The following is a 17024-nucleotide window of genomic DNA, read 5'->3' on the forward strand; positions in this document are numbered from 1 at the left end:
ACACAGTGCTACTGTGTTATATCAACAGTTTTGTGCTGAATGTTTTGACATTCTAGAGCTAATTTACCAGTACCAGGGGTTGGTAAACCGTGTTTGTCCTTTTGGACAAGAAGTAGGCTACGCTTTAATTCAGATACTCTAGTGTTGGTACTGATGAATGACAGCCACAGAAGCCAAAAAGTGCTGTGCAAGGGGCTTTATACAAATAGTACATGCATGCATCTTTATGAGTTTCATATGTGAAATGTGTGTACATAAGTATATCAACCCGTTTTTTATTCAGGGAGAAATTGACTGAGCATCAAGCTCTTTCACAGCAATGCCCTGAGTTACAAAACAACAAAAATCAAATAATAATAAATAGAAAGAAAAAGGGAATGTATAAATAAATAATAATAATGATGTAAAAGGTCTAAAATATCAGTCCAAGCAAGAACATTGTGCAACAGCCAAATCGTCAATCATACCCCATCTAATTTCAATGACTCTTGCAATTTGTTCCATTTATTAGATGCAAAAAATGTAAAAGCTAATTTACCAAATTCAGATTTAATTTGAGGAGTTTGAAGAGATAAAACCCTGTGAGCGTGTATTGTGGCAGATTGATTTTATGTTCAGAAGATAAGTTAGGTAAAAAGGTAACTTTGCCAGTAATGCCTGTCAGGATTGTGCAGGAGGACCCAAGTGCAAGACTCAACCAGGCAGACTTACAGACAAAACAGAATTTATTTTAAACACACATTTCATTTAAAGAATTTCTTACTTACATACAGGACTTTGACTAGACAAACAGAGAGATGATCCAACAAGGAACAGAGAAACAGGAGGGTAGAAACACACATACCAATTAACAGAAAGACAGAGGACTGGACGAAACCAACGAGACAACAGGGAACAGGTGAGGAGGCAGAAATGGAGGGAAAACAAACAAGACAGGAAGCACAGACCAAATAAGGAGATGGGGTGGAGACAAAGACAGGTGACAGGCAGGTAAACACAAAGCACATGGGGAACAGGCAAAAACAAACACAGGACAATACACAAAATGGCCACCAGGGTGGCACAAACTCAACGGTCCGGGCCAGATCCTGACAGTAGCCCCCCCCTCTATGGACGCCTCCTGGCGTCCCCTGAAAAGTCCAACCAGACGTGGGCGGAGGGGGCCTGGACGGAGTGACTGGTCCGACAGACCGTAAACAGGGGGCAGACTCAGACGGGGCAGACTCAGAGGGCTTGGGCAGGGAACAAGCAGACAAAGACTGGACAGACTCAGGCAGGACGACAGACTCAGGCACAGGGGCAGGGGCAGGGGAAGGGACAGGAACAAAGACAGTGACATTGACTGGGATGGTGACTGGGACAGTAACAGGGACGGTGACTGGAATGGTGACTAGAATGGTGACTGGGACAGAGACACAGACAGAGACAGAGACGGGATGGTGACTGGGCACAAAGGCGGGGACAGGGACAGAGGGGGGACTCAGGAACAGAGAGGAACAGAGAGGGGATGGGACTCGGCAAAGACGGGGACAGGGACAGACCACTCAGGGCAGAGGAACAGAAGGGGCTCGGGAGAGAGTCAGAGGGGGGAGAGTCAAAGGGAACGGAACCGACTCGGGCAGAAGTGGGGCTGGACAGACAGGCAGAGGCTGGGCTGCTGGCGCGGCGTCGGGAGACTCGGCTGCCGACTGGGCTGCAGGCGTGGCGTCGGGCGACTGGGCTGCGGGCACAGGAGCGGACTGGGCTGCGGGCACAGGAGCGGGCGCCTCTGGGCTGGGCACAGGAGGCATGGTGTCGGATGACCGGGTTGGCTGGCGCAGCACGTCTCCTCCTGGAGGGAGCCTGAGGGACCTGGATGAGTTCTGGGGGGAACTGGAACTCCTCAGGCTGGGGTTCTGGACCTGAAGCGGCCGGCTGAAGGCGCAGCACACCCACCCTAAGCCCCTGGTAATGAGCTGGAGGGGCTGGGTCAGGCGGGATACTAGCCTAGCAGCCTCAAAAACTGGGTTACTGGAGGGACCAAGGAGGGACTGAAGGCTCTTACCCAGACCTGAAAGCTGGTCGGCCAGGGTAACCATTCCTGGAACCTTCAGTAGCCAGGGCCTTGAGGAAATAGTCCTCTCCATCAAGGTAACGATAGCATGCCGGCGCTCCAAGTCAGTGGACTTCACTAGCTCAGAGTTGAGCCTGCTGAGAGTGTAATCCACTTGACTCAGCTCCTCCATTGGGAAATCAGAGTTTGCTGGGTCCATTTGAGGTCGGATCGTACTGTCAGGATTGTGCAGGAGGACCCAAGTGCAAGACTCAACCAGGCAGACAAAACAGAATTTATTTTAAACACAAACTTTACATTTAAACAGGGCTCTACACTAACATTTTTTTTCAGGAGCACTTGTGCGCCCAAGTTAAAAAAAAATAGGAGCACAGACAAAAATTTGGGCGCAGTCAGTTCTGTACTTAACTTACACATAATCTAACATTATACTGCAGCTAACAGTTAAACATGCCAGTGCACCAATTGCTAATATTAAGAATGACTGACAACATTTAGGCTACAGGAAACAGGATTTTAAAGATCAGTGCCTACTTTATTTTCAGTCTGTTCTATTTTCCTACATTTTGTTAATGTAAAATAATATAATACATTGGCATATTTGCATTTAGCCTGTATATCAAGTATCCTGCCAAATGTAGGCTAATTTATTTATTTGTGAATCCATCTATAGCTTAATCAAATATGCCCATGGTGACCTATCTGACTGCATACTGCCTAACACTACTACTAAAACAGTCCATTTTCTCTTCCACAAAACCCAACATAGGCTAATCAAGGATATATGTTTTATACTTTTAGTTTTTATTTGAAATATCTGCATTGATGGGGGCAGTAGGCAAACGTTAGGCCTACTTTCGTTTTGCACTTCAGCTTGTATTCGGTGTAAACAAACAAGCATGCGTGGAAGCCTGGAGTTGTCAGTAGCGTTCTACCTTTGAATAAAATGGGAGTATTACGGGAGGCTACTTTTGTGCCGGTTCGCTACAGCTAGGCCTATAGTTTGCATATTGCAGCCAATACGTCAACTGGGCTAAAAGGCATGTTAGGTTACCTTTCCTTCTCACTGCATTCTCAGAATCTCATCCTATTCCTCCTATATCCAATGAATTCGGTGGATAGAAGAACTAATTTCTTAAATCTTTGCATCTTGGCTGGCTAGTCTAACTTTCCGCTTTTTTCTAGGCCAGCTCTTGGATTTGATAATTTTAACTACTAGCGAGTCACAACGCGAAACTGCTAACGTTGATGGGAGGTGTAGTTTGTATGCTGCATTCGCGACGTGATTCTATGGTTTGCACCAGTAATGTTTCTCGATGTTGCGGTGTATTTTGCAGACAAACATTGACATGGTTAGAAGTCATTCGCACCAGTGCGCCTAAATATTTTTTTGCATTCGCACGGCATCATTTTTCTCGCATGTGCGAGTGAAATGGACGCATTGTAGAGCCCTGTTTAAAGCATTTCTTACTTACATACAGGACTTTGACTAGACAAACAGAGTGACGATCCGACAAAGAACAGAGAAACAGGAGGGTAGAAATACACATACCAATTAACAGAAAGACAGAGGACTGGACGAAACCAACGAGACAATAACAGGGAACAGGTGAGGAGGCAGAAATGGAGGGAAAACAAACAAGACAGGAAGCACAGACCAAATAAGGAGATGGGGTGGAGACAAAGACAGGTGACAGGCAGGTAAACACAAAGCACATGGGGAACAGGCAAAACAAACAAAGGACAGGACAAAATGGCCACCACACAAAACGGTGGCCAGATCCTGACAGTAGGGTGGACATACACTTAATTGACTGGGATGGTGACTGGGACAGTGGGTGACTGGAATGGTGACTAGAATGGTGACTGGGACAGAGACACAGACACAAGGCGGGCACAGAGGGGAACAGATGCGGGGACAGAGGCGGGCACAGACGGGGACAAAGACACAGGACAATACACAAAATGGCCACCAGTGGGGTTTTCTCGATTAGTGGGTTAGCGAGGTATGTTATCAAAGCCATGGCTATGCTTATGGATCTGTTTTAGTCAACCATAACCATGGTATCTTATGCTGTCAACCAAACCTGGTCGGGAGGAGGTTATGTGCTAAGTTATAGCTTAAATCGTGTAACTGACCAATCAATTGTCTTAAAAACGAAGTTATCTCACGTGTAGGATTCTGTCATATCTTACAGGTGGAGCTCCGCCTCTACTAACATTTTGGATCTCGAATGCGCTTTAATAGTGCTGTGCGTGCAAATATCACACTATGGACGTGCATACCATACAACAACTGATGACCATTGATTTATTTGATGTTATAGGTTAGACACAAAAAATGACCGGTAGTGTAGATTAAGCCAACGCTCATGAATGCGGAAGTAATTGTTTTTAAATAGAGGCGGTCTTGTGCATCTCCACATTTCACGATTGGCCAGCGTCATCCCAACACCGAGAACGTGCACAGATCTGAGCTGAAAGCCTAGTTTGACAAATATATCACATAACTGTTATCGTAGTATCACTTAATGTATACCCCCGAGTCAAGGCTTTGTCAAGCCTCGCTATGTCTACATAGCCTAGATATGTCTAACGTGCTTCGTAGTACACCCCACAGGGTGGCACAAACTCAATGGTCCGGGCCAGATCCTGACAATGCCTTATAAACAAAAAGGAGGCAGTGCCTTTCCCTCCTATCATAGAGGGAAGACCATTCTACATTTTGGTATAATTTACAGTGATGAGTTTTAAACCCATCTCGAGTTATAAAACGTAGTGAACTGTGGTAAACTGCATCAAGTGATTTCAGAGTGGAAAGGGCTGCATGCATATACACAATGTCACCATAGTCTAGGACTGACATTATAGTTGCTTGAATAATGGTCATTCTGCTTTCTAAAGTGAAGCAAGACCTAATCCTGTAAAGTGCACCTAATTTAATTTTTTGTGAGATCAAGCACATTGTTCTAAATGATAGTTTGTTATCTAGCCAAATGCTCAATTTGTATTGAGCCCCATTTAGGGAACAAATGTTATAGGCATCAAGGTCACACTTTTTCTCGATCTAGTAAAGATCATATATTTTGTTTTTGCTTCATTTAGAACCAGTTTAAGATCTTGCAAGGATTTCTGCACACAATCAAATGCATATTGAAGATATGACACTGCTTGCTCAACAGATGGTGCATAGGCATAAAGGATTGTGTCATCTGCATAGAACTTTATGCAACTTTATGCAATTGTGTCATCTACAACTTTATGCAATTGTGTCATCTACATAGAACTTTACAATTTTCTATTGAAGCACAGATGTCATTGATATACAATGTAAATAATAGTGGTCCCAAAATTGAGCCCTGTGGAACACCATTATTTAGTCCCAATGGCTCTGAGGTTGATCCTGTCACATCTACCCACTGTGTTCTATTAGAGAGGTAGTTTTGAAACCATTTAAAGGAAACTTCATCTAGACCAAAAGAGGTTAGTTTTTCAAGAAGTAACCTGTGATTAACAGTGTCAAAAGCCTTTGACACGTCAATAAACAAAGCTGCACAATGTTTCTTACTGCCAACAATAGTAGCTATCATTTACTACAGCAGTTGCTGCTGTAATTGTGCTGTGGCCAGCTCTGAACCCAGATTGATAAGGACTTAATATAGAATATGATGACAAAAAGGAACAAAGCTGTTCATTTACAAAGGATTCTAACATCTTAGCTAAACATGGAAGCTTGGAGATTGGCCTGTAGTTATTCAAATCACTTGGGTCTCCTTTATGTAAAGGGGTGACTAGGGCTGATTTCCAGACTTCTGGAATAGAGCCAGAGCAGAATGTTAAATTAAAAATGTGAGTTAAAGGTTCAGCAATGACAGGGGCTGCAATCTTTAAGAGATGTGGGTCTAACTGATCTGCACCCAGAGAGCTTTTCATACACTTGGAATTACACAGTCCATAGAGAACCTCAGATTGGTTTACTGGTCTAAATGAGAAGGAAGGGTTATTAGGCCTATTTGAAAATAAAATCCTCTCTTCTTCAGGACTAGTGACACTGAAATGGACTGTACTGGAGTACATCTAATATAAGTAATCAGTTTACACACTGATTTCCACACATCAGTACTTACTTTTATACTTACAGTGTTCTAATAGATACTCACTCTTGAAGGCATAAGCATCATCACTGATAGACTTTTATTGAAAAAAACTTTTAAATGACTTTTATTGCATACAGTGAATGAAAATCAGTGTAAAGGATCTTCCTGAGGAGAAAAAAATGAAATGACTCCATTCAACAGACAGCACCTGATGTTGGTGTCACGGCGTGTAGTATGTTGGCGCTCAGGTGTGGTCCTGATCAGGTATCCTTCCAATAGATACGCACCAACTCGGGGTTGGATCTGTCTAAGGTTTGGCTGCTACATAGGAAATGTACATAAACAAACAAACATTCAAACAACATTTGCTATCCACACAATGGACAGCAAAAAGTGCACATCCTAAATGTAGTTGGAAATGTCACCAAAAATGTTTCACGCATTTTTTAAACAGTATTCATGAATATCTAAGCAGAAAAATGACCATCTCAAAAGAGAAACACTCAGGCACAGACATCTTCTTCTGATTATCAGGATTGAAAGTTCATCTCTGTGATACACTGTAGGAGCAGGAATTAGCATTAGTCACGAAGCCAGCGGTCATCAAAAGGCCTGCCATATCCCCTCAGTAATGAGGAGTCTGCACTGCTTTCCATTCATTTCCATACAATTTAAAGAACTCTCAGTCTCTCAGAGATTTAAATAGTTTCAGGCCACATGCAGCTCTGTACATGTTTTCTGAATTAATCTATCCTATATTTCAATTTAATATCTCCAAGTGGAGTTGTGAGTGCGGTGTTTAGAGAACTCATTGAATATTTGTGTTGAGGTGGATTTGAAGTGATGTATTGGGTTGCTCATAGGACTTCCATTTCTATTCTTAAACTTCCACAAGACACATCTATCTTGGGCTACAGTTTCCTCTACAGAGAAATACTTGAACAAAGTCTGGGTGGATAATAAGACGTCTGAAATGCAAGGCATGTTTGGGAGGTATGAAAGGTCAGCTGGAGGTTAAATTCACTAAAGGGCTTGCTTGGGAATGGCAGACCCACTCCGACCCACGTTTTTATTACAAACTTTCCTCAGCTACATGTAAGCAAATGGACCATAACCATATGGAGTATGAACAAAGACCATCATGGAGACAGCGGAACTAGAATGGCTGATAAAAAGAACATTTCCTCTGACACTATAGTAACAGAGCTCAACACGCAAGGAGAGAGATGACAACATGGCAGACTGGCATGATTACATGGTTAATGCAACAGTTCCGTACATGAAACGTCGTACATATCACTGAAATGAAATATTCTGAACAGTGTGTAGCCTTTTAGCTCTACGTGTAGTATGTCATATGTAAAAATAATGAGACCAAATAACAAATAATGAACAATATATAATCATCCATAATAATCCATCTCTGTAGTTTGGGCTATGAGGTAGATCCCATGACTTGTAATGTTGACCTTTTCCACCCCCACATTCATTTCCAATTAAGAAACATTATTTTAAAACCCATCTGGTACCTAATTGGTTTTAATATATTCACATACTGTATTATAGGAAAACTACTGCATGTATATCGAGGTACTGATTACTGATCAGATGACCTCATGGATGTACATTTGAGATAAAACTATCTACAACTACAACTACTATCATTTGTAAAATATGTACATTCTTAAGGGGTTCTTCAGTGAGGGCTCACAAGCTTCTGATCATTATTTTAAAGGACGCTCTGGGAACAATTATGGTCTGTCATCTTTGTAGATGTTCAGCCTTAAAGAAGTCGCTTTGACTGACAAATAATTCCATCTATAAATCTCTATCCTTTAAAACCTTGGAGGTTTATGGAATTGTACACACAAAGGCTTGATAACACCATGATTTTGTTTACAAATGATGCCTTTTCTCATTGGACTTGTCAAGCATTAATTAGCCTAATTAATATATCAGTTTAAGCTGAAGCTAGTTGGTAAAACACAGTTCAGACCTGTAATGAATATCCCAGCTATTTCCTTAGATAATCCACATTAGATAATCCTATTTTTTGGCTTTCTCTTTGAAATACCCTGTTCTGTTCAATTCATTAATTCATCCATTTGTTCCATCCATCTCTTCACTCACTCACTCATTCGATCATTTCTTCATTAATCTGTGGTCATCATATATAAACGTATGGAGGAGAAGGTCCATCTTATATTTTACATCTATTTAGAGCATGAACTACCTGTATATTAAGCACTTGCTACATACTTACACAACTAACGATAACAGCATGGGGACTGTGTCTGATATGTGTGTATTTACATGTTTATAGAATGACTGTGAGGATTTTGAGATGTGACAGACAATGTATGATTGTGTACGATACATCTATAAATGGATCTTGATTTTTTTACGCTGCTGTCAATAGCAGAAATCTATTATAGCTTTTTAAAAGACAATTTGACGATGAGAAACAATAATAATCTCTCTCATATTTTAATACTTCAAATCTTGAGGCTGCTATATCCCTATGCTTTGCTACATGCCATGTTACATTTTTGTGTGTGAGCAAAAAGCATTTTGGTTTGAAGTGATGACATGTATGTACAGTATGAGATGCATATTTCCCTCGGTCAACATGGATTTCGGATGTTGTCGCTGGATTTTAATTCATATGTTGTGTATTAATGTGGATGTTTGTTTATGACATAAACAATATGTTCATATGTTTGTGGCTATTTTGTTTTGAATCTATGATGTTCCTTTTCAAAAAAGAAAGGCATTATTAAAAATAGGCACACAAAAAACAAATTTCCTCCTGTTCATCACGCCCCACCTGTCAAGTCTCTATTCCCCACTAGTGGGGCCCGCCCCACACTTTGAGAACCACTGCTATACAAGAGGGTTTTGAACAGAAAAGTGTGTTTGCATTTCTGTATGAGTGTTTTGCTATACAATCTGAGAGTTGCACCATTGACACCACTGTGAACAAATGCACATCTCCTGGCTTTGTCTAGCTGTATGTTATTGTACAATACAGGACTTTGTGTTACTTCAGCACATTGTGTGTAAATTGTGTGGTAACTATTCTCATTCTGTACAGCAGCAGTTTGAGTGTGTGTTATGTGCCACATACATGTGTTTACTTATTTACATAACCATGTGTGAGTCATGTATAATTGTTCTGTACACGTTTTGTATATAGGCTGTGGGTAAGTTGTACAGTATAGTGGTTCATACAGGACTTTATGGAAACTTCTGGACAGGAATTTACACTCATCAGCCACTTTATTAGGTACACTTACTAGCACCAGGTTAAATGCTCTTATGCCTTCAGAACTGCTTTCTTTTGTGCCACAGACAGATTCAACATGGTGCTGGAAACATTCCTCAGAGATCTTGGTCTAAATTGACATGATAGCATCACACAGTTGCTGCAGATTTGTCAGCTGCACATCCATGATGTGGATCTCCTGTTCCAACACATCCCAAAGGGGCTCTATGGGACTGAGATCTGGTGACTGTGGAGGCTATTTGAGTATTGTGAACTCATTGTCATATTCAAGAAACCAGTTGATTCGAGATTTGTGACATGGCGCCTTATCCATTTCTTGGTGTTTTATGCCCCCAACATTGTCTTCAAGGCAGCGCTGCCTGGAAGGCACTAGGGTTAGGCATGGGTTAAGGTTAGGGTTAGGGTTGGGGTTAGGTTTAGGGTTAGGCATGGGTTAAGGTTAGGGTTAGGGTTGGGGTAGGTTTAGGATTAGGTGCCTTTAAATCAGTGGTGGCAGCGCTGCCTGGAAGACAACATTGGGGGCATAAAACACCAATCCTGCCTTATCCTGCTGATTGTAGCCATCAGAGGATGGGTAGGCTACACTGCGGTCATAAAGGGATGGACATGGTCACTAACAATCAGGTAAGTTGTGGCATTATTAGTTTCTGAAATACTCAGATCAGCCCATCTGGCACCAACAACTACGCCACATTCAACACTCAACAAAGAGTTTCTGCCATTTTATTGGCTGTTTAGATATTTGTGTTAATGAGCAGTTGAACAGATGTACCTAATGAAGTGGCCGGTGAGTGTATACAGTGTGTATAGGCTTTATAAAGGTTGTTCAGTACAGGACTTTATGTATAGGTTTTATGAGAGTATTGTGTGCATGGGTTCGGGTATAGGCTTCCTACTGTATATTCTGCACAGGGCTATGAGTAGCTTATATGCATGCTGTGTTGGGCGTGTATTTATTTATTTACTTTAAGTAAAGTCCAGGTTAAAGTTAGTTAAAGTTGACTGCCATTTAGCAGACACTTTTATCCAAAGCCACACAGACACGCAAGGGCAAGAATCAAACCCGGGTTGACCAATTGTCAGTCGGTGACATTACCACTGCTTAACCACGCCTGCATGTGCTGTTTCTATCTATTTACTTTAAGTAAAGTCTGTGTGGATGAGTTGTTCATATTTATTTACTTCAAGTAAAGTCTGTGTGGATGAGTTGTTTATATTTACTTTAGGCAAAATCAGTGTGGACGAGTTGTTCATATCTATTTACTTTCGGTAAAGTCCTTGCGTTGTTGTTGTTGTTGTTGTTGTTGTTGTTTACTTGTTTACTTTAAGCTGGTCTGTTTGGGTAGTTTGGGCTCCAGCAGCATCTCCTCGTCGTCCTGGGGCCCCGGGCCCTTCATGGCCATGCTGGCCCCCACCATCACAGGATAGCTGCGGTTCCTCCGCATCCCCTCGTTCAGGGAGAAAGGCGAGCCGGGCCTCCGCAGCCCACCGAGGGCCCCCAGGATGGGCGCGTGGCCCCTGGGCTGCCCCCTCCCGGGCTGGCCAGGCCCAGGCGCTTCAGCTTGTCCACCAGGTTGAGATTGTACACGCTGACGTCTGTCTGGCTCTCGCAGTCGCGCGCCTGCTGCGCCGCCGCCCCTCCTCCTCCTCCTCCTCCTCCGCCCCCGGCGGCCGCCACCTCCATGAGGATGGATCGCGCAGGACGCGAGGCCAGGAAGTTCTCGTTGGACGGGCTCTTGAATGAGAAGTCGTCGTCCTGCTCCGCCAGCGAGCTGGGGCTCTGCGTGCCGTGGACAGGCGAGTTGGGTGGGGTGGACGGCCTCTGGGGGTACGTGGATGTGCGCGGGGCCACGGTCGTGCTGAAGAGGACCCCTCCCCCCTCCCCTCCTCCCTCCTCCTCCGGGAGCCACACTGCTGCGGTCCCAGCTCTGGTGCTGGTAGACGGCTGCGGAGATCCCCCGCTCCTGCAGGAGGCGCACTAGCCCCAGCGAGGTGCTGAAGGTCTTGGTGGAGTCGCGCAGGTTGGTGAAGGACTGTGACTGCGCGAAGGCTCATGCGGCGTGGCGTGCAGGGCGTGACCGCCGGGGTGGAGCGCAGGCTGCTGGACGGCCCACAGGAGGAAGTGGGGCCGGGATTCAAACTGTGAAAGGGTCAATAAAGGTCATCACCTCCAAGAGGCATTCACATGGAGCTAACGCAACACAGCAATGACCAATAAGCTTTCTATGATTATAGAACACTCTGGAGACTTGCAACAAGGTTATGGAATGCTATTGGAGCTGTTATTGAGGTATGTGTGTGTGTGTGTGTGTGTGTGTGTGTGTGTGTGTGTCTGTGTGTGTGTGTGTGTCTGTGTCTGTGTGTGTGTGTGTGTGTGTGTGTGTGTGTGTGTGTGTGTCTGTGTGTGTGTGTGTGTGTCTGTGTGTGTGTGTGTGTGTGTGTGTGTGTGTGTGTGTGTGTGTGTGTCTGTGTGTGTGTACCTTGGTGTGACTCTCGTCAGCTCGTCAGACGGGTGAAGAATCCGACAGGTTGTGAAGGTGTAGGTGGAACTGGTGTGCGCCATGCACTTGCCAGGATAATACACTGCAAAACACACACACACACACACACACATATTTACACATTAATTACTCATTATTTATACATTAATGCAGATAGAGAGAAGACTAGAAAAGCTGACCACATCTACTTCTCCTGTTTCATCAGCTCAGAAATTTGTTTACTTTTTTTAAACAAATTCTAGGATGTTATTGTTCATTGCTTTGATGTATGATTGCATGAATCATTCATTGTTGTGCATATCATTTCACTGTTTCATTTGCTTAGATGTTTCAAAAGAAACATCTACAAGAAATATTATTGTTGGTCTCTTTTTCAGGCTGTTTCATCAAAGAAATTATAGACTGTCTGTATTCAGAAAGTTTTACTTCCAGAAAGTACATGATCGGAATCAGGAAAATTAGATATGTCATTATTTTGTTGAGAGAGAGAGAGAGAAATAGAAAAATGTTTGACATATTAGACATTTATAGATACAGCTTTGGCGCCATCTTGTGGTAGAAATTCTGCATCTGGAATTGCAGAATTGAATGTAATGGGTCTAGACAAGTTGTTATAAAAGTATGGATAAATGGCTTTAAATTAAATCTAATTGAGAAATTGAATTGAGTTTAGTTGGAGCTGAGAAGTCATGATAAGTGGCCATGTAAGCAAATTAAATCAAAATTGAACTTTCCTGTACAGAGTTTTACCTGAAAAATCAGGATGAGTAGCCAAGTAGAAGTGGATTAGATTAGTTGAAATGAGTTTTACCTGAGAAGTGGTAGGGAATGAAATCAGTGTAAATGAGTTTTACCTGAGAAGTCTGTGTTGAGGGCCTGTCCAGTGCTCAGGCAGGGGGAGGGGGACGCTGTGGAGATGACATGGGTCTGGACGGGGTTGGGGTTGGGGTTGGGCGTGGATGTGGTCGGAAGGTTCTGGAAGTACTGCTCCCCAGGCTCGTCCTCCTCAAAGTCGCTGTAGTGGCACACCTCCTCCAGGTCCAGGTTCAGCGGCCGGAAGCCCTTGGTGACTACGCCCGGCCGGGCGTCCAGGATTCCGCCCAGGTTAGGCTGTGCCAGCTGCTGCCATTGCTGCAGGGTGATTGAGCCTGAGGGTCAGAGGGGGACACAAACGGCAGAGAGAGCCGGTTATGACATTCATCACCTACACACATGAAGCTGCTTATGATGATGGCACTAGTGTGCATAGCAGTCATAAACACTATACTAAACACTAAACAGGCTCATTTGAAGAATCTGATTCATGAAACATATTTTGTTTTCTTTTGTTAAAAATCAAAATAGCCTCCATCTACCTTCATGACTACTTTGTGCACTGTTAGCATCATCATAACCAGTTTCATGAAACCAACAAACTACATACGATATAGAAACACCACTAGCACTGTCAGTGGCAAACTATTGAGTGGAAAGCTAGATTAGACACAAGTGACTTATGTTACTCTTTGAACGCTATGTCCCTCCAAGAAACGTCGCCTGGCACTACCGCCCCTACACGTACACACAGCTATCCAGGCTATTTTCATTCGTAGTTCATCGATTGTGGGTCAACTTATCCCACTCTATCTTCAAGAAGCCCCTGAGGACCTGACTCTTCCGAAAGTACCTCTTACCTTCACCTCCATCTCCTTCTACCACTATCTCCTTTCACACACTTGACTAGTAGTTATACCCCTGCACTGCAAGAGCACTGCAGTATTTATTGTTACCTAAGGTCTCCTCTGCATAGTAGTAATTATTGTTACCTACAGTAAGGTCTCCTCTGCATAGTAGTATTTATTGTTACCTACAGTAAGGTCTCCTTAAATGTAAATGTATAAGTAGTTGCAGCCTGAGAGGTCATCAGGCCTGGTGCTTGGTTGTGTGGTGTTTATGAGTTTGACCTTGGGGACCTCTTGGGGAGGTCAGAGATCAAACTCACCTCCTGCTCTTACAGAGCCTACAGAAATGTTTTAGAAAACTAGAAATAGGCATGTTCCATAATCAAGCATGTAGGACTGACTACATGCTGATTGTATTATACTGAAATTACATATATAAGTATAAGTATATATACTCTTTTGATCCCGTGAGGGAAATTTGGTCTCTGCATTTATCCCAATCCTGTGAATTAGTGAAATGCAGTGAGCTGCCTGCAACAACAGCGGCGCTCGGGGAGCAGTGAGGGGTTAGGTGCCTTGCTCAAGGGCACTTCAGCCGTGGCCTACTGGTCAGGGTTCGAACCGGCAACCCTCCGGTTACAAGTCTGAAGCGCTAACCAGTAGGCCACGGCTGCCCCTCAAACATCTCAGTCATTATGTGTTTTTACATATTCCTGTGTTTATCACGAGAACAACATGATCATAAAAACACATAGAAATACAACTAAATTACAGTAACAAATGATAAAATAGAAAATTATATGAGAAATGGGAAATGAAGGAAAATGATAAAAAATGAAGAAGAAATAATTTTATTGACAATGAATGACACTGTAAACATGAGATGAAAAAATGATGACAATGAAAGTCAAATGACAATCAAAGTAAACCAGAATGTTGCACACAAATAAAACCAGAAACACAGAAATGGATGGAGACAATGGATGAATGTTAAAAAGCATGTAGGGAAATATAAAGAGAATACATTTTCTACATATATATATAGGTTATATATTCAGGCACTACTGAACTCATGGAAAAATAAAATCTGACTAGCACTACCTTTTTACTTCACTTACTACTCGTGAAATTAACTATTAATTATTAATTCATTTTTTATCTTTTATCTGCATTACTCTCCACAGCAGTAAACAAGACAGTCGGCTTTGTAAGATTTGCATGCACGCGCGTGTGTGCATGTGTGTGTGTGTGTGTGTGTGTGTGTGTGAGTGTGTGTGTGTGTGTGTGTGTGTGTGTGTGTGTGTGTGTGTGTGCATGTGTCTTTTAAGGCATCTCCAGCCACCTGCGAGCCTGCTTGTGTGTGAAGTTTGTGTGTTTGCCGTGGTGCATAACCGACCAGAGAGAGTTGAAGAGCATGAAGGAGGGGGGCCGCTTGTGTGTGCGGTGCGGGGGACGCCTCGGGGACCTCTGGCGAGGTCGGAGGTCAAACCTCACCTCCTGCTCTTGGGGAGCCTTCCGAAATGGTTTAGCACTGGGGGTCATGCAAGGGCTTGTGTTGGTACTGGCGTTAGGGTTAAGATACGTACTCCTCCTGGTGTTGGGTTTATCGTTAGTGCTGGGGTTAAGGTTAGGGGTAGGATTGGGGTTAGGGTAAGGGTCATCTCCTATGGGCTTGACCATTTGGAACTTGTCAGGCAGGTAAGGGTTAAGATTGAGATTAGGGTTAGAGTTAGGGTTAGGGTAGGGGTCACTTTCTAAGGGCTTGACGATCTGAAGCTTGTCTGGCAGGCAGGGGTGAAGGTCAGGGTTAAGGTCAGGATTAAGGTCACCTTCTAAAGGCTTGACGATCTGAAGCTTGTCAGGCAGGTAGGGGCGGCTGGCCCAGGACAGGTGTGAGCCGAGGGACATGATGCTGTCGCTGTGGACGAGGCCGCTGACGTAGTGAGGACCGTCGTGCGGGTAGAGGCCGCTCTCGCGCTCCTCCTCGAAGAAGCGCCGCTCGCTCAGGCAGTTCTGCCGCCTCAGGGACAGCCGGCGCAACGCCAGCTTCAGGTCCTCAGAGCTTGTGCGCTTCTTAGGGGTGTCCATACCACTGCCCGAATAAATAAACACGACATATATTAATTAGAAAGAATTTAAATGGGAGAGTTCAAATACCACAGTATTCAAATACAGGCTGAAATTTCAACACTGGTAGAAGACACTACTATCAGATTATGAATCTATCAGTGTTCCACTGAGGTAAGCTGTTTTGTATTTCACTAACTCTAAAATGTTAAAATAAGTGATATCCCCGCACTGGAGTGCTTTTTACTCACTTTACTTACTTTAATAATCACTTCTAACTTTATCAAAGATTTTTTTATTTTTAAGATGTTCATTTAAAAATATATATTTAAGGCAGAGAACAGGAAACAGACTCAACCCACCTGCCGGGAGTGGACTCTCCTTCCTGTAGGAGACTCTGTGTGCGGTTGTCAAGGGCGAGATTGCTACCACTCAGTTTTGTTTCACTGAGGTTGGACTGAGGAGTGGCCATACCACTGGAAAAGGCGGAGCTTAGAGGGGACAGCATCTGATTGGACCCTGGGATGTTGGAGAAAGGTGGGGCTGGGCTGCGTTGTCGGACGGTCTGATTGATGTTTTTTACTGTCTCAAACACTCTCCTCTGATGCACCCTGAGTAAAGAGAAAAGACTGTGACATCTGTGTGTGAGCGTGCTAGCATGCCGGCATACGTACATTCATACATGCCCATGTTAAGTAGGGATACTACAACAGTAGGCAATATGAATAGGTGTGTGTGAGAGTGTGTGTATCTGTGAGTGAAAGTGTGTGTGTGTGTGTGTGTGTGTGTGTGTGTGTGTCTGTGTGTGTGTGTGTCTGTGTGTGTGCATCATGTCTGTGGTGATGTCTTCAATTGGTTGTGCGCAATAACTGTATGCTAGAGCAGAAGGTACATTTTTTTTTAATTATGGTGGAAGGTAAAGCTGGAGTGTGAAGGTCAGTTTAAAAAAAACCATCTCTGCTAACGCTGCTAATGCTACGAGACATGAGATGGGATCAGTGTCTGATCACTGTCTCTGATCACTCTAATCAGAGCAGCAAAAGAACAAGCAGCATTCCACTGCCACTCAGGAGCTGGGTCCTTGTAGGCTAGCTCATCTCCTCCCTCGTGGTTCCTTCCTATTTTAGTGAGTGTACAGTGGGGGAAATAAGTATGGAACGCGTACCTTTAGTGAGTGTACAGTGGGGGAAATAAGTATGGAACGCGTACTTCCAAAAAGAATGGAACGTATACTTCCAATGAGTCTATTGACATGACATTTTCACCAGACATTAGTATTAGCTCAAGTAATCCACACATATAAAAAGTCCATAAATAAAATGATGTGTTAAAAAGTGGAATGGCGCAGGAAAAAAGTAT

General features: G+C 43.5%; 1 protein-coding gene across 1 annotated transcript in view; it reads right to left on the reverse strand.

Annotated features, from left to right (window-relative positions):
* Positions 1-9410: 9410 nt before the first annotated feature.
* LOC125285713 (trafficking kinesin-binding protein 1-like) overlaps positions 9411-17024 on the reverse strand; it is an 18366-nt gene continuing 10752 nt past the window's right edge. The window contains 6 exon segments of the mRNA XM_048230278.1: positions 9411-11482; positions 11484-11576; positions 11917-12019; positions 12792-13085; positions 15428-15690; positions 16028-16276. Of these exon segments, the coding sequence (XP_048086235.1) occupies positions 10756-11482; positions 11484-11576; positions 11917-12019; positions 12792-13085; positions 15428-15690; positions 16028-16276 (1729 nt within the window). The 3' untranslated portion in view covers positions 9411-10755.

Source organism: Alosa alosa, chromosome 20 (genome assembly GCF_017589495.1).
Source record: "Alosa alosa isolate M-15738 ecotype Scorff River chromosome 20, AALO_Geno_1.1, whole genome shotgun sequence".
Classification (NCBI taxonomy): domain Eukaryota; kingdom Metazoa; phylum Chordata; class Actinopteri; order Clupeiformes; family Clupeidae; genus Alosa; species Alosa alosa.